The 12988-nt window shown below is 37.8% G+C and overlaps 1 protein-coding gene across 6 annotated transcripts in view; it reads left to right on the forward strand.

Moving 5' to 3' along the window:
• The first annotated feature begins 6 nt into the window (after nucleotides 1-6).
• HECTD2 (HECT domain E3 ubiquitin protein ligase 2) overlaps nucleotides 7-12988 on the forward strand; it is a 70746-nt gene continuing 57764 nt past the window's right edge. For 5 of the 6 annotated variants that reach the window (XR_002123590.1, XR_002123591.1, XM_019639116.1 and 2 more), the window contains exon 1: nucleotides 20-197. Coding sequence is in view for 4 of the 6 variants with exons in the window: in XM_019639116.1 (XP_019494661.1) it covers nucleotides 30-197 (168 nt within the window). In the remaining 2 variants the exon portion in view is untranslated. Of the gene's footprint in view, nucleotides 198-12988 lie in introns of all 6 variants that reach the window. The other variant, XM_019639115.1, reaches the window with a different exon arrangement.

Below are 12988 nucleotides of genomic sequence, written 5' to 3' on the forward strand. Positions count from 1 at the left end.
CGCCTCGCGCTCCTGCCGCCCGGCCCGACATGAGTGAGGCGGATCGGGTGCCTTCACCCGCCGCGCCGCCGCCGCCACCGGCGGTGGCGGTGGTGGTGGCGGCGGCGGCGGCGGCTGCGCCCGAGGAGAGGAAAGGGAAGGAGCCGGAGCGCGAGAAGCTGCCGCCCATCGTGTCGGCGGGCGCCGGCGCGACGGCGGTAGGTGCCAGGCGGGGGCCTTGGGGCGCCCCGACGGAGGGCATCCGGAGGGAGGGCGAGGGGCACGCAGGGTCCCGCATCTCCTCCGGGGACCCCCGGGGCCGTCCGGGGAGATGCGCCCAGGCCGCCCTTCCTGGGGCTGAAATAAAAGAGTTGTTGTGGCTCGGGGACAGCCGCGAACACTTCGCCAGCTGCACCTTCCACTCTGGGGAAATGATGGGGTGGCCGGGGCCGCTGGCTGTTTTCGGTTATTTTCTGGTTTGCGGGTCCCCCCCACTTTCTCTAAGGAAATGACCAGCATCTTGGAATCGGCATTATCTGTTGGATGAGGAGAAGGTGTCAGGCAAACGGGAGTGGGGTTTCTACTGAACTGCCTGCCTGCCTACCTTTGGGGCGCGAAGATTTTACCTTTTTCTTCGCTTTCCTTTCCCTTCCCCCTTCGGATTGAACAGGCTCCGCGGCGAGTTTCCACTTAATTGTGACCTTCCCGTTGCTGTCAGAGTAGTGGGAGGTAGATGTCTCGGTGATGGTTTATTTTCAAATGGTACAGACATGTGACGTAAGGTGGGGAGGCTTTTTAAACCTTTTAATTTAAACTCAAGTTATCTAAGGTTGACAGGGATGATTTCCCAGCTGGATTTTCGTAAGGATTATTTGGAGAGCGCTCTCAGGCTTCAAACTACATAGTGCCAGATGATGTAATGGCACAGCCCCCTTCCCAGTTTTTATTGGTGGATATGACTCTGGTTACTTTGGAGCACACGCAAAAAATTAACCTCTGATTTTTGAGAGTTTTAGTTGACATAATATTTAAATACTCTTGAGAGTTTGCTTTGAAGACCATCACTTGCCGTGCAGCTGTGACAAAATAGTAAAAGTTTAGAGAGCATGATACATTTTTTTTTCATTCCTACTTGCAATTCATTTCTTAAAACCTCCTTCTTAAGTGACTAAGAACTTACTAAAATAACTCACTGTTCTTTAAAGTATTGGGAATAGTGTTTTGATTTGGTAGGTTTTTCAAAAATATCTAAGGACTGTGATACATAATTGGAAATTGTAGAACAAGCTATTTATGTTAAATCAGTACAGCAAAGTGTGGAAAGTCATAAAATGATACGTTTTAAAATATAGTTACAATTGATTGTTAAATTGGAGTTAGGATTAGGAAGTACTGTACTTGGGGAAATGCTTGAAGGAATTTCGCACCTATCTGCTGGCAGAACCAGTTCCTGTTGGTACCCTAGGTTTTCAGAGCTGATCTAGGATGTCCTTAACTTGCAAATAGCTAGTGTTTCAACACTTCATTTCTAAGTTACTTGTTTAAAATAATGAATACATATGCTTACAGAAAGTTATATGAATGAGTTTAGGTCCTCAAATGAGCACTCTCCCAAAAACATTTATCTCAGTATAACTGAAAAATTGAAGATTTGGAATAAAAACGGAGAAATTGATACAGTGTGGACACAGGTCTATAGACTGTTATCTGAAACCCTTGGGACTTTGGAATTCAGTTTTTCAGATTTTAGAAAGGTAATTCAGTACATATATATAATCACAGTGGGATCCTGGCCAGTTCCCTATAATCAAGCAAGTGAAATACACGTACCTTCACACCCAATGATGTCAAGTCAGACTATTTGTAGCTTAATATCAGGTTAGATCAGGTTGGACTGGCAGAGACTCAGGTCAGGTCCATGTTTTGTCATCAAATGGTTACAAAAACCTTGCAGTTTTAAGAGCTTATAGGATTTTGGAAGTGTGAATAAAATAATATGAACTTGTACTGCTAGTCAAACAGAAGAAGAGAGTTAAAGATGTTTTTTAAAATCTTGACTTAAGCCTTGAAAAGATGTATGTTAAATTAGAAAAGAATGAGAATGAATAGAAAAACTTGAGCTTATGAAGGCAATTTCTGGTGCCTTCCAAGGTCTTTCAGGGTTGTAGCGTTGTTGTTGTTTTTGATGACATTCAGAATTTATGGCTCTTGGAATTGATGGAGGTTTGTCATTAGCACCCATATTTTGAATCATGATAGGAGGGAAAAGGACTTTTTCTTGGGTTTTCATCAAGGGGAAGATGAGGAATTTATTGATTTTTTGTGTGTATGTGTGTGTGTGTGTGTGTGTGTGAGAGAGAGAGAGAGAGAGAGAGAGAGAGAGAGAGAGATTTCTAGAGCTGGATTTCTGAGTTATAGCAATGAAAAGCCTAAGTCAAGAAAATATGTTCTTGGTCCTCCAGAGAGCAAGAAAGCCAGGAGACCTGGGATGATGACTGAGTTTCTAGTAGGTGGGGAAGGCCTTGGTGTGGGGGCAACAAAAGAGCACTAGGGGCCTGTTTGGTGGTTTTTCAGCCTTCATGTGGATTAAGTAGAACTTCTGGAGGTTTGCTTAGGAACCTGATTGCCCTCAGTAACTTTGCTTTGAGCAGTTTTAGTGATTCTTCGTTTTTACCCCAGGTTAACACCTCTCTCTATGTAGATTGAGTTTATGACTCATATAATGTAGCCCTACAGTACTAGCTTTTACCAAAAATCATTGCATCACATTTTTATGAGAGTTTGGAAATAATTTAGAGTGATAGCTCCCTAAAATAAGTAGAAGGCCAGATTATGATGACCCTAAGGAAGCCTGAAGAGTTGGGACTATATCCTGGAAGTTTGAAGACACTTGCAGAGGTTGGATTGAGCATCCTGGAAAGAAGAGCCCTAAAGTGATTGATCCTAAGATCACCAAAGTGTGAGGCAAGTCCATTTTAGCCAGGAAGTACCTAACACAGTGGTCTTAAATCTGGCTGACCACAGAGTTACCTTGGTAGCATGTTAAAGTCCCAATTTCTAGATCTCACCCTGGAGCACCGTTTCTCAGCTTTTGATGCGCAGTAGAATCACCAGAGGGAAGTTTCAAAGCCGTGTTTATTCAGGCCCAAATGAAGGCCAATTATATCAATTTCTAGGGATGTGGCTCAGGCATTTAAAAAAAAAATTCCCAGGTGTAGCTAAGATTGGAAATTGATGCTCTGTGTACTGAATTGGAAACTATGGAATCTGTATTTTAACTACATAGTCCCCAGTCTACTTAGTTTAGGGAGCAGCATTTGAAATGGACTAGTGAAAGGTATGGAGGCAGAAATTAGGTGTGGTGGCAGAATTAAGAGAAATGGCAGTTAAAGTGGTTCTAGTTAGAGATGCCCAAGAAGCTCAAGTTAGAGCTCTCAGAGGACCGCCAGTGTTTGGGTTTGGCTTTGCAGCTGTAGCAGGGTGGTGCAAGTCCACAGAGATGAGAAGAATAAGGAATTTGAAGTAGTGCATGGATATGAAGGGCTGAGAATGTGAATAGTGAATCTATTGAGGTTAAGGGATTGGAGTGTAGGACACTTCACAGTAAATTAGTCGATGATGCAGTACAGAAGTCAGAAAAAAAACTGGTGAATGGGGAAGGAGAAAATGGTCAAAGGTGAAGCAGAAATAATAATGGCGGGTGAGGATGATGAGTTTGTCTACTTCAACATTTATGTCAGGTAAACAGGAAAAGCGAGGATAGGGCAGCAAGGAATGAAGTTAGGTTCAAGAAAGCTAGATTTTACTTAGGTCAGGGAGGTGAAGGGAAATGGAGGAAATCCGTTTTGGATTTTAGAGAGAGGTTTGCCCACAGTGAAAGCCAGGAGACTTTTCAAGTAGGTGGAAGGTGAGGGGAAGAGTTTGAGGGAAAGCATAAGGTGTACCAGAGGACTTGACAGGAAGTCAGTAACAAGAATGAAAAGCTTGTATACGTTGTGTCAGGTGTGTATAAATGGGCTTATGGAGCTGCTGTGCCAAAAGATAACTACCAATTACTGAACATCTATTATGTTTAGCTTGGGGCTGGGTGCTACAGAAAACACAAGGTTCTTTACAGAAAATACAAGGACTTTTGTTTTTGTTTTGAAAAGATTCCTGCCTCAGGGTAAGCAAGGCTAACACATGAAGACAACACAAAGCAAAGCAGTGTGTAAAAGCCACAATGAGCCATAGAAACAATTTGCACTACAGGAGGTCAGAGAACGAAAATCAGTGTGTGCAGAACTATGCAGAAAGGCCTTGAAGTAAAGGTAGTTATTTAAGCTGGCTGGCCTTTGAAGGATGATAGGACTTGGATGGGCAAAAGAAAGTAGGAAAAGCAATCCAGTGGGGGAAAACAACATGAACAAGGCTTAAAGGGAAGAATTAGGGAGTTATCAAGCAAGCCCAAAGGAAGCATGCTGGGGAATGTGTGGGAGGTAAGATTGCCTGGGGGCTGGAGCCAGATCACTAGGCAGAGAAATTTGGACATTTTTTTTCTGTGGTTAGTGGGAAGCCATTGGAATTTCTTAAATTGAGGAACATCATAATGAAATCAGTGGTAATGATTAGAGGTAGTTAGACTGGAGGAGGGAGGAAGAGTGCAAAGGAAGGAGCTTTGTATTTCATACCTGAGGTGATGGGTGCATCTCCTAGGGTGGTGGCCCTGTGATAAGGTGTACGGGATGGAAGAATTCATATCATGTACGATATGGAACCTAAGCTAGAAAATGGGCATGAAAGAGAAGGAAGATGAATAAAGAGAAAAGATTCTAGAATTCCCAGACTAGTTCTCTCAGAGAAAAATATTTACATAAGAAGTCATTCCAGCCAACGTCATTCTAAATAAACATATGCATGTGTGAACTTACATAAACCCTGCCCATGTAGGTGTTTGGAACAATCTTAATATGGAACATTTTGTGCCCTTTGTCCACTATGCTCTAAATAAGACATGAGAAGGTTAAGAATGAAAGCTATGGTGGCAAACGTGTATTTTAAGCAATTTAGTAAACCACACATATTACAAAAATACATCATACGAGTATGTATGTATTTCCCTAATTTTTCCCCTTTTTTTTAAATATAGTTTAGTCAGTGGGTGAAGGATCCATTCTTGCATTGCAAAACTGTTAGACTTCTAAGCCATATATGAATAACTAGTTGTTCTTAAGTTGATGTTTGTAACTTGGTGACATTTTGTAAGCAGTCAAAAAATAGGTTTGGGGGAATGATTGTAATGAACGTGCCTCTTAAAAGTAGAAATTAGTGAAATATTACAATTCAGTTGAATTGAAAAGTCAGTCTGAAGTTTAAACCTAGTCATTACAGAAAGCTATATTTCAAATTAACTTGGTTTTGATCCGGATGTTTTATTAAAAAATAGGAAACTGGTTAAGGAATTGTGACTGCATCAAATTGCACATTTTAAAAGTAGTATTTTACTACATATGGATAATCTATTGATGCAGTTTCTTAATTTCCTTTGTTGTAAATTAAGTGAATAAAATCTCCCATGCCGCTTTGCTTTCAGGTAAGTCCTGAAATTTCTGAGCTTCAGGACCAATGTTTCTTTTATATTGAGTCCAGTGAATTTTCATTTACCTTTAAGTTCAGTTATATTGTGACATTGTTGGTATCAGAATTTTGTTTCAGAATCCGCATCCTTATTTTTTAGTCTCCTTTGAAAGAAGTGATTTTATATCACCTAAAGAAAGCAATTCCACTTGGGCTGGGTTACTTAGTTTGGGAGGGAAGTTCTCACCTTGAAAGTAGCTAATTTTTCACATCTTAATTGAATGATGTAGAACAAAATTAGCACTTTTGATTTTATAACCCAGCATCCTAATAGGGAACTGTGAAAAAACATACAAGAAAGACAGACAAAATAGTCACAGGGCTTAAAATAGTCTCCTTGTAGATTCTAAATACAGTTGAGGCCTCTCATCCTATGTGGCCCTGATAGTTTAGGTCAGTTTATTTAAAAAGTTGGTAAAGCACAATATCTTAAATGCTTTCTATTTTAACTTAAAACATATAAATGTATATTTTTTTCATCAGTCTTTTGACACAATAACCTTTGCTCAGTATCTCAGGAAGCCACTCACTATTTTGTAGTTTCTCTATGCATCACAGGTAGTCCCTGGACTTAGTGAGACTGAAGCACTTAATCTATTGCTGAAATATTCATCTTTGGATTTGAAAAATAAATTTCAGTGAGGTGTGGCCAAAAGTTTTCATTGCCTTTGTCCCTATATACATATCAGAAATTACCAAAGCAAGAAACTCGATTTTAATTCATTCAGACATCTTATATTTTTTGTCTGTAGAGTACTTTATACCATATTTTAATTTGTTATGTTTCCACAAAGCCCTTCTTCCAAAATGATGCAGGGAAATTGTGACTCAGAATAATAACTGTTCTTTTTTTTTCTAAGATTGTAGGTTTGGGTTGGATCTAGTTTAGGAAAATCTATCTAGATCAGCTCTGTCCATTTGGAAATATAATGTGAACTGCATATGTAATTAAAAATTTTCTAATAGCCACATTAAAAGGAATGAAAATAAAGAGATAATTAATTTTAATAAGATATTTTATTTAACCCAACATATCCAGAAACTTACCATTTCAACATTTAATCAATATAGATGTTTAGTGAGATATTTTACCTCTTTTTCATACTAAGTCTTTGAAAATTGTGTATTTTACACTTTCTAGATATGTCAGTTTGGACTAACACATTTCAAGTGCTCAATAGCCACATGTGGCAAATGGCTGTATTAGGCAGTGCAGATTTAAATATCTTCTTGTTCTCCTAAGATTTCTTAAATTCATTCTTAGTTCTAATTACTGTTTATCTTTATTGTGGCAATCCTCAAAATGTGGTCGTCCACATCCTTTTAGAGGTCCATGAGGTCAAAACTACTTTTACAGCATGCTAAGATGTTATTTGTCTTGTCTTGTTCCAGATCATTCTCTCATGCGTTTACAGAGTGTTTTCTAAAGGCTACATGACCCATGATATTGCAAAAAATTGAATGCAGAAGCAGATCAAAGAATCCAGCTGTCTCTATTAAACCAGATATTAAAAAATAGGCTTGCAAAATGTAAGACAGTGCTATTCTTCTCACTAATATTTTTTGTTTGGGAACATATAGTTACTTTCCATAAATGGTTTTGTTGTTATTTTAAAAGGAATTGGTACATACCTACCATAATTTTTAAGAGTGTAAATGGGTCCTGAGACCAGAAAGTTTGAGAACGAACTACCCTAATGTATGTTGGATTTCCTTTGTACTATTACTATTAATGCTTTTTATTTGGCATTACAGATGACAGGTATTCTGTATAAGTGAATTTTCCAACTAACCAAGTGTTGTTGGACATTTTAGAATACCCAATCATTATTTATTGTATGGATCGTTTTCAAAAATACAAATAGAAGATGCTGAATATAATTGAACATATTCTTGTGACTGGCTCCCCTGTGACACTTTGCATGCAGAGCTGACTGAACCAAAGTGCAGTCTATCTACCTATGCATTTGTTGTATGCTCTCTCTTCAGTAAACAAAACTTCTGCCAGCCTGACTTACCTAAATACCTAGCTAGCATGCAACATTAATTATCACTGGGTATGGTTTAAAATGCAAGCATTTCTAGCTTGTTTGCAAAGCTGGTAGTTTAAAATATGTTATGAATAATGAATTTTGTAGACATAGAGATTCAATTTAAAATATTTTAATTCAGAGACTCTGATATAGTGAGATATCATGGCTTTTGAAAGTGTTTCATGATGGAACAGAGCCAGCAATTATTCTTCTAAGAAAGATTGTTTTAGAGTGTGAAAAAAATGTTTTATCTTATAATACAGCTTTTGGGGATAGGAGATGAGCAGAGTAAATTTTACCAAAATTTTGAATATAATAGAACTTGGTGTTTAATACAGAAGCTATCATGGAAAACCACAAATATCATTCTTATTGGCATCTGTTTAAAAAAATATAAAGAAATCAGAAATTTAACTCAGATGTAGTCTCTTCCTCAGTAAAGGTTGAAAGTAGGAAGTTGTGTATTAAAATATTAAATAATGTTTACAATATTTAATTATATGTTAACAGGAGCAGAACAGGTACTGTAAGTATTTGTCTATTTTAAATTTTTTTAAATTATATTATAACTTACATATAATCTGTGTGATTATATAGTCAAAAAGACCATTGAGGTCTATGTTAGGTACTTATGAAATATGATCTTTGATTAGTTATATAATTAGTACATAAAATTTTTCTGCTGTTTATTAAACTCATTGTCAGCCTCTGCCTAGAGCAGTGGTTCTCAACCTTTAACAGGGGTCGCCTAAGACCTAAGACCGTTGGAAAACACATATTTTCGATGGTCTTAGGCACCGAGACACCACTCCTCTATCCATCTCCAGGCCCACATGCAGATATGAGTACCCGGCGACCCCTGTGAAAGGGTCGTTCGACCCCCAAAGGGGTCGCGACCCACAGGTTGAGAACTGCTGGCCTAGAGAGTCAAGTCTATTATTTGCTATGCCAGGTTTAAATATTTTGAGTTATTTTCCTCAAAGTGTTTTTCTTAGTGTCGTGTCCGTCCGTGTCCCCCCCCCCCCCCCCGGTTCCCTGTTTGTACTTATCTTCAATCTATAACAGCTGGTTGGGTATCCTGCTACTATCTATTCTTCCACACATCCAGCCCACTATTTGTAGACTGGCCACATTCCAAGACTTCATCTTTAGTTGTCTCCTTCTGTGGGACTCACAGATAACATTTCCAAAACTCACAGGAAACCAGATGTAATAACTGTGGTAAATCCAATTCTTAGAAGACTTGTAATATTTTCTAACCTTTAACTTAGTCTGAAGTTCAATGTCATATTAATACCCTATAGCTTCTTGGTTTGATTCTCTAATTTTTAGCTAATAGATTTACCATCATATAACATGCTGGCCTGTTTTTCCTCATGAAAGTATTAGGTTATGTGTAATATTCCTCTTGTGGAAGTTAGGATGGGGTAACTGCTATACTTTGGGGGTTTGCATTTATTAATCTATAATGCACTTTAAACCTATGAAATTGTCATGATTAATTTCATGTCATCTCAAGTATAAAGTATCAAGAGCACAGTCATCTAAGAAACAAGAGACTTACTAGACCAAAGATTTTATTTCATGTTGTTTAAGCTGTTTTGATTACAAGGAACAGAAAATCAGGCCATTTATTCCTCCTTTTGGAAAAGGGGGATTTATCGGAATGATGCACATTGATTAGAACCAGAAAGCAAACAGGAACAAAAACTGGCTTCTTTCTGTGCCTCTTCTAGTCTCTCACTCTTGGTTGGTCACTCTTTTCCATATTCCTCCAAATAAAATCTAGAAAGACCTCTTCTGATTGACATACTAGAAAGCATCAATACCCTTTATACCAGGCCACCTAATGTGTGGCCATGCAACCTACAGATGGCTGCCCTTCAGTTGAATGCCTATCTCTGCTCCAATCCATGGCCATTCCTGCGCAAGAATAGCAGTAATGCTATGAGGACCATAGCAGTGAACTCTGGATTTGGCAGCCATGACAACATATTCAGTGTATCTTCCCCCACGCCTTTGTACCCTTCCAGCCCCAGGCCTTTCTCCCCTTCTGTAAAGCTTCTACACAGAGCAATCCATGCTCGTTGCTTTCATTTTCTAAGTTCCCATTCATTTGCCAATCCTTTTTATAATCGTTTCTGCTACTACCATTCCTCTGAATCTGTTGCTCCCGTTGTCCCCATGATTTCATACTTGTTGATTCTTATAGACACATTTTAGACCTAACCACTCTGCATCATTTAACATTGTTGACTACTTTTTTTCTTGAAACTTAATTTTTTCTTAGTTTTAACCCATTACCGTCTTAGATATCTTATCTCTTTGGACATTCATTCTTAATCTTGGTCAGCTCATATTATACATGTCAATATTTTCCATGGTTCTGACCTTATATTAGTTTTGCATAACAATTGCTAAATAACAGCAGCAGAATGATAACCCTATCAGTTAAAAAAAAAATCATTATTTTGGTATGCCCTCTTCTTTATGGTGAGATGTCAAAGTATGTCTATTCTCCTGAAATTTAAAATAAGGTATTTTACTTTGTTCGTTTCATTTATTTTGTAATTTATGGAAGGGTTCTTTGACTCTAATTATGCTTTGCATTCAAACCTAAACCATCTGTTACCATCTTGCCATTGCTTTGGCCCAGGCTGCCATTCTTCAGTCCCTATTACTGCTGTCTGAGTTCAGATTGTGTTTCCTCCAGTAGGCCTGCCTTAGCTTCTTGTATTGCTCCCCTTCAGTCTATTCCCTACACTGCTGCCAGAATGATTGTTCTAGGGTATAGATATGATCATGTCCCTCCCTGCTTATAAATCCTCCATGATTTTTCTCTATACCCTTCCAGGATAAAATGCATATTCTATAGCATGAAGTCTTCAAGATATGGTCCCTGCCTGCATTTCCAGTCTCATCTCACTGGGTCATTCTCTGTTCCTGTTTCTATATTTCAGCTGCGCTGCTCTCCAAATCCTTTTGTTGTCCAGTCTTAGATAACATCCGTGACAGTTATCAATGACTAAAACACCCTTGATATATTAAGTTAGTGTAGATAGTTACCACTAAGTTAACAAACCTCTATTACTGAGGTGCCATTCATTAACCTCATTTTACAAATCAGTTGCCTTTATTAATTACCATGTATAAATCAAATATATAGTTCATCAACTTTGGCATTTGTTCCCACTATTATTTAAGATGTTCTGATAGAACAAAACATACAAATAAGCAAATTTGTTCCCAGAAGTTAAAAAATTCTTACTTAAGTATCCTAATATTTATGGCAAGGAATGATTTACTTTTTCAAATGTAGTTTATTTTTATTTTATTTTCTTATCTGATTTTATTTGTTGTTTTAATTTACCAAGATTATGCAAATAGTGTTATTTACTAAGACTGTTTTATAGAAAAGTATTGCATCTCACGGTCTTATTTATCTCTTTCTCCAATTTGCCCTGTCCTCTTTGGGAATCTACATTACAGATCTACTAGAGATTAGATGGTTGTTAAATATCTTTATTGATTGAATCAATTACTTGTAATTTTTATTATTCGGTAGTTCCACAAATGAACTAAGCAATGCTCTTCGGAACCTCCTTTTATTAAAAAGGGGTAGAGGAAGGGGGAGGAAAAAAAATATTGAGTCTTTCCTAAGATTGCTAGGACCTCAAAGTTTTCCCTAAAGTACACACTTAGTTTTTCTGCTTATGTTAATGTCCTCTGGTTAGGTGAGTTGCTCCTAAAGCTATTAAATTTCTCAGTGTATATCTAGAAAAGTAGAGAAGATAATATCAGCCACAAAGTGTTGATGTGAAAACATGTTGATATGTGTGTAACACACCCACTATCACATGATAAACCCTTAATGGGTGATAGTTACTGTAGTAAGATTCTGAGATTTAGTTATTCAAGATTACAGATTTCAGGGTCATTCAAACTAGAGTTTGAATTCCCTCTTACCAGCTCAGTAGACTTGGGCATGGTACTTCAGTTTCCTCATTGTTAAAACAGAATAAAGGGCTGGCTGAGTGGCTCAGTTGGTTAAGAGCTCGCTCAAGAGTTTGAGCTCTGAGCAACAGTGGTTCAAGTCCAGCCCGAGCTGAGCAGCCGCTGAGCTGCCAATAGGTAGCAGGATGGCTCAGCTAAAAAAAAAAAAAAACAAAAAACAATAAAAATACATATGACACAGAATGTTGTATAAAGCACCTGACAGAGTACTAAGCATATATCAAGTACTCAATAAATGATTTGTAGTAGGTTATTATCAAAGGAATATTCATTTATTGACACCCATTGTATTGTAGGTTATGTACAAGACCCTAGATGATATTGTCTGATTCCGAAACGTCAGAGGTAACTAAAATCTATTAGGAAACTACTTTATTTCAATTAGGCAGTATATTTAACTTTTATAGGCTGAATCATGTGGGCTAATCCTAACATAGAAATATTAACTCAGACTTTACTGAGCTTAAATGTAGCCAAGAAGCAAGCAAAAACAAGTTAAAAAACAACAACAAATTCTATAAGCAGCCAAAGATGTCACACGTGAAATATTGCATATAGTATATTCCTCGCGGAAGTATTCCTCAAGTTCTCATTTAGTGCCCATCACATCTCTGTTGCTTGTTAGCTGAATGACTTTAGGTGAGTCTCAGACAATTCTAGTACTCTCATCTGTGAAATAAAGGAGTTAAATAAGTTCTAAAAATCTCTTAATTCCAGAAACTTTCAATTCTATGTATATTGTATTTGAAATTTGTTCTTTCTGGTTTCTTTTCCATACTTTAAAAAACAAAAACATAATAAACTTACTTTAAAGTACAGGATTTATGCACAAGATTCACTGGATGTCCAGCTCTGTGATGAATAAGGAATTTAGAAATTCCAGCATGAAGGACCTAGCATGAGAACAATTATAATTTCAGTGAAATAATTTAAGTAAATTACAAGCATAAATAAGAGTGATTGATTTTTGTGGAAATGGTGACCACCAGAAAAAATTTTGCAGAGAAGTTAGCTTATGCTGCGTTTACAAAGTAGCCCCAAGTTTCAGTGTTTGAAAACTGTAAAGGTTTTTTTATTCCTAATGGTATAATTGAACAATCTGTTCCGCATAGCCACTCAGCAAGTCAGTGGATGCTCTAACAGCCCAACTTGTATCCTCCATGGTTGTCACAATGGAGAGAAAGAGAGGTTTGCCCACCTTAATTCCTTAAATGCATTAGTACTTCCTGGTCCACAAAAGTCATTTCTACTGTGGCCCCTAGAATTAACCAGATGGCTCTCCCTACCTGTAGGAGAGTGGGTAATGTGGGAGAGTGACTATTTGGTGAGGGTACATGTTTTTGCTA

This window comes from Hipposideros armiger, unplaced genomic scaffold (assembly GCF_001890085.2).
Source record: "Hipposideros armiger isolate ML-2016 unplaced genomic scaffold, ASM189008v1 scaffold_42, whole genome shotgun sequence".
Lineage (NCBI taxonomy): Eukaryota > Metazoa > Chordata > Mammalia > Chiroptera > Hipposideridae > Hipposideros > Hipposideros armiger.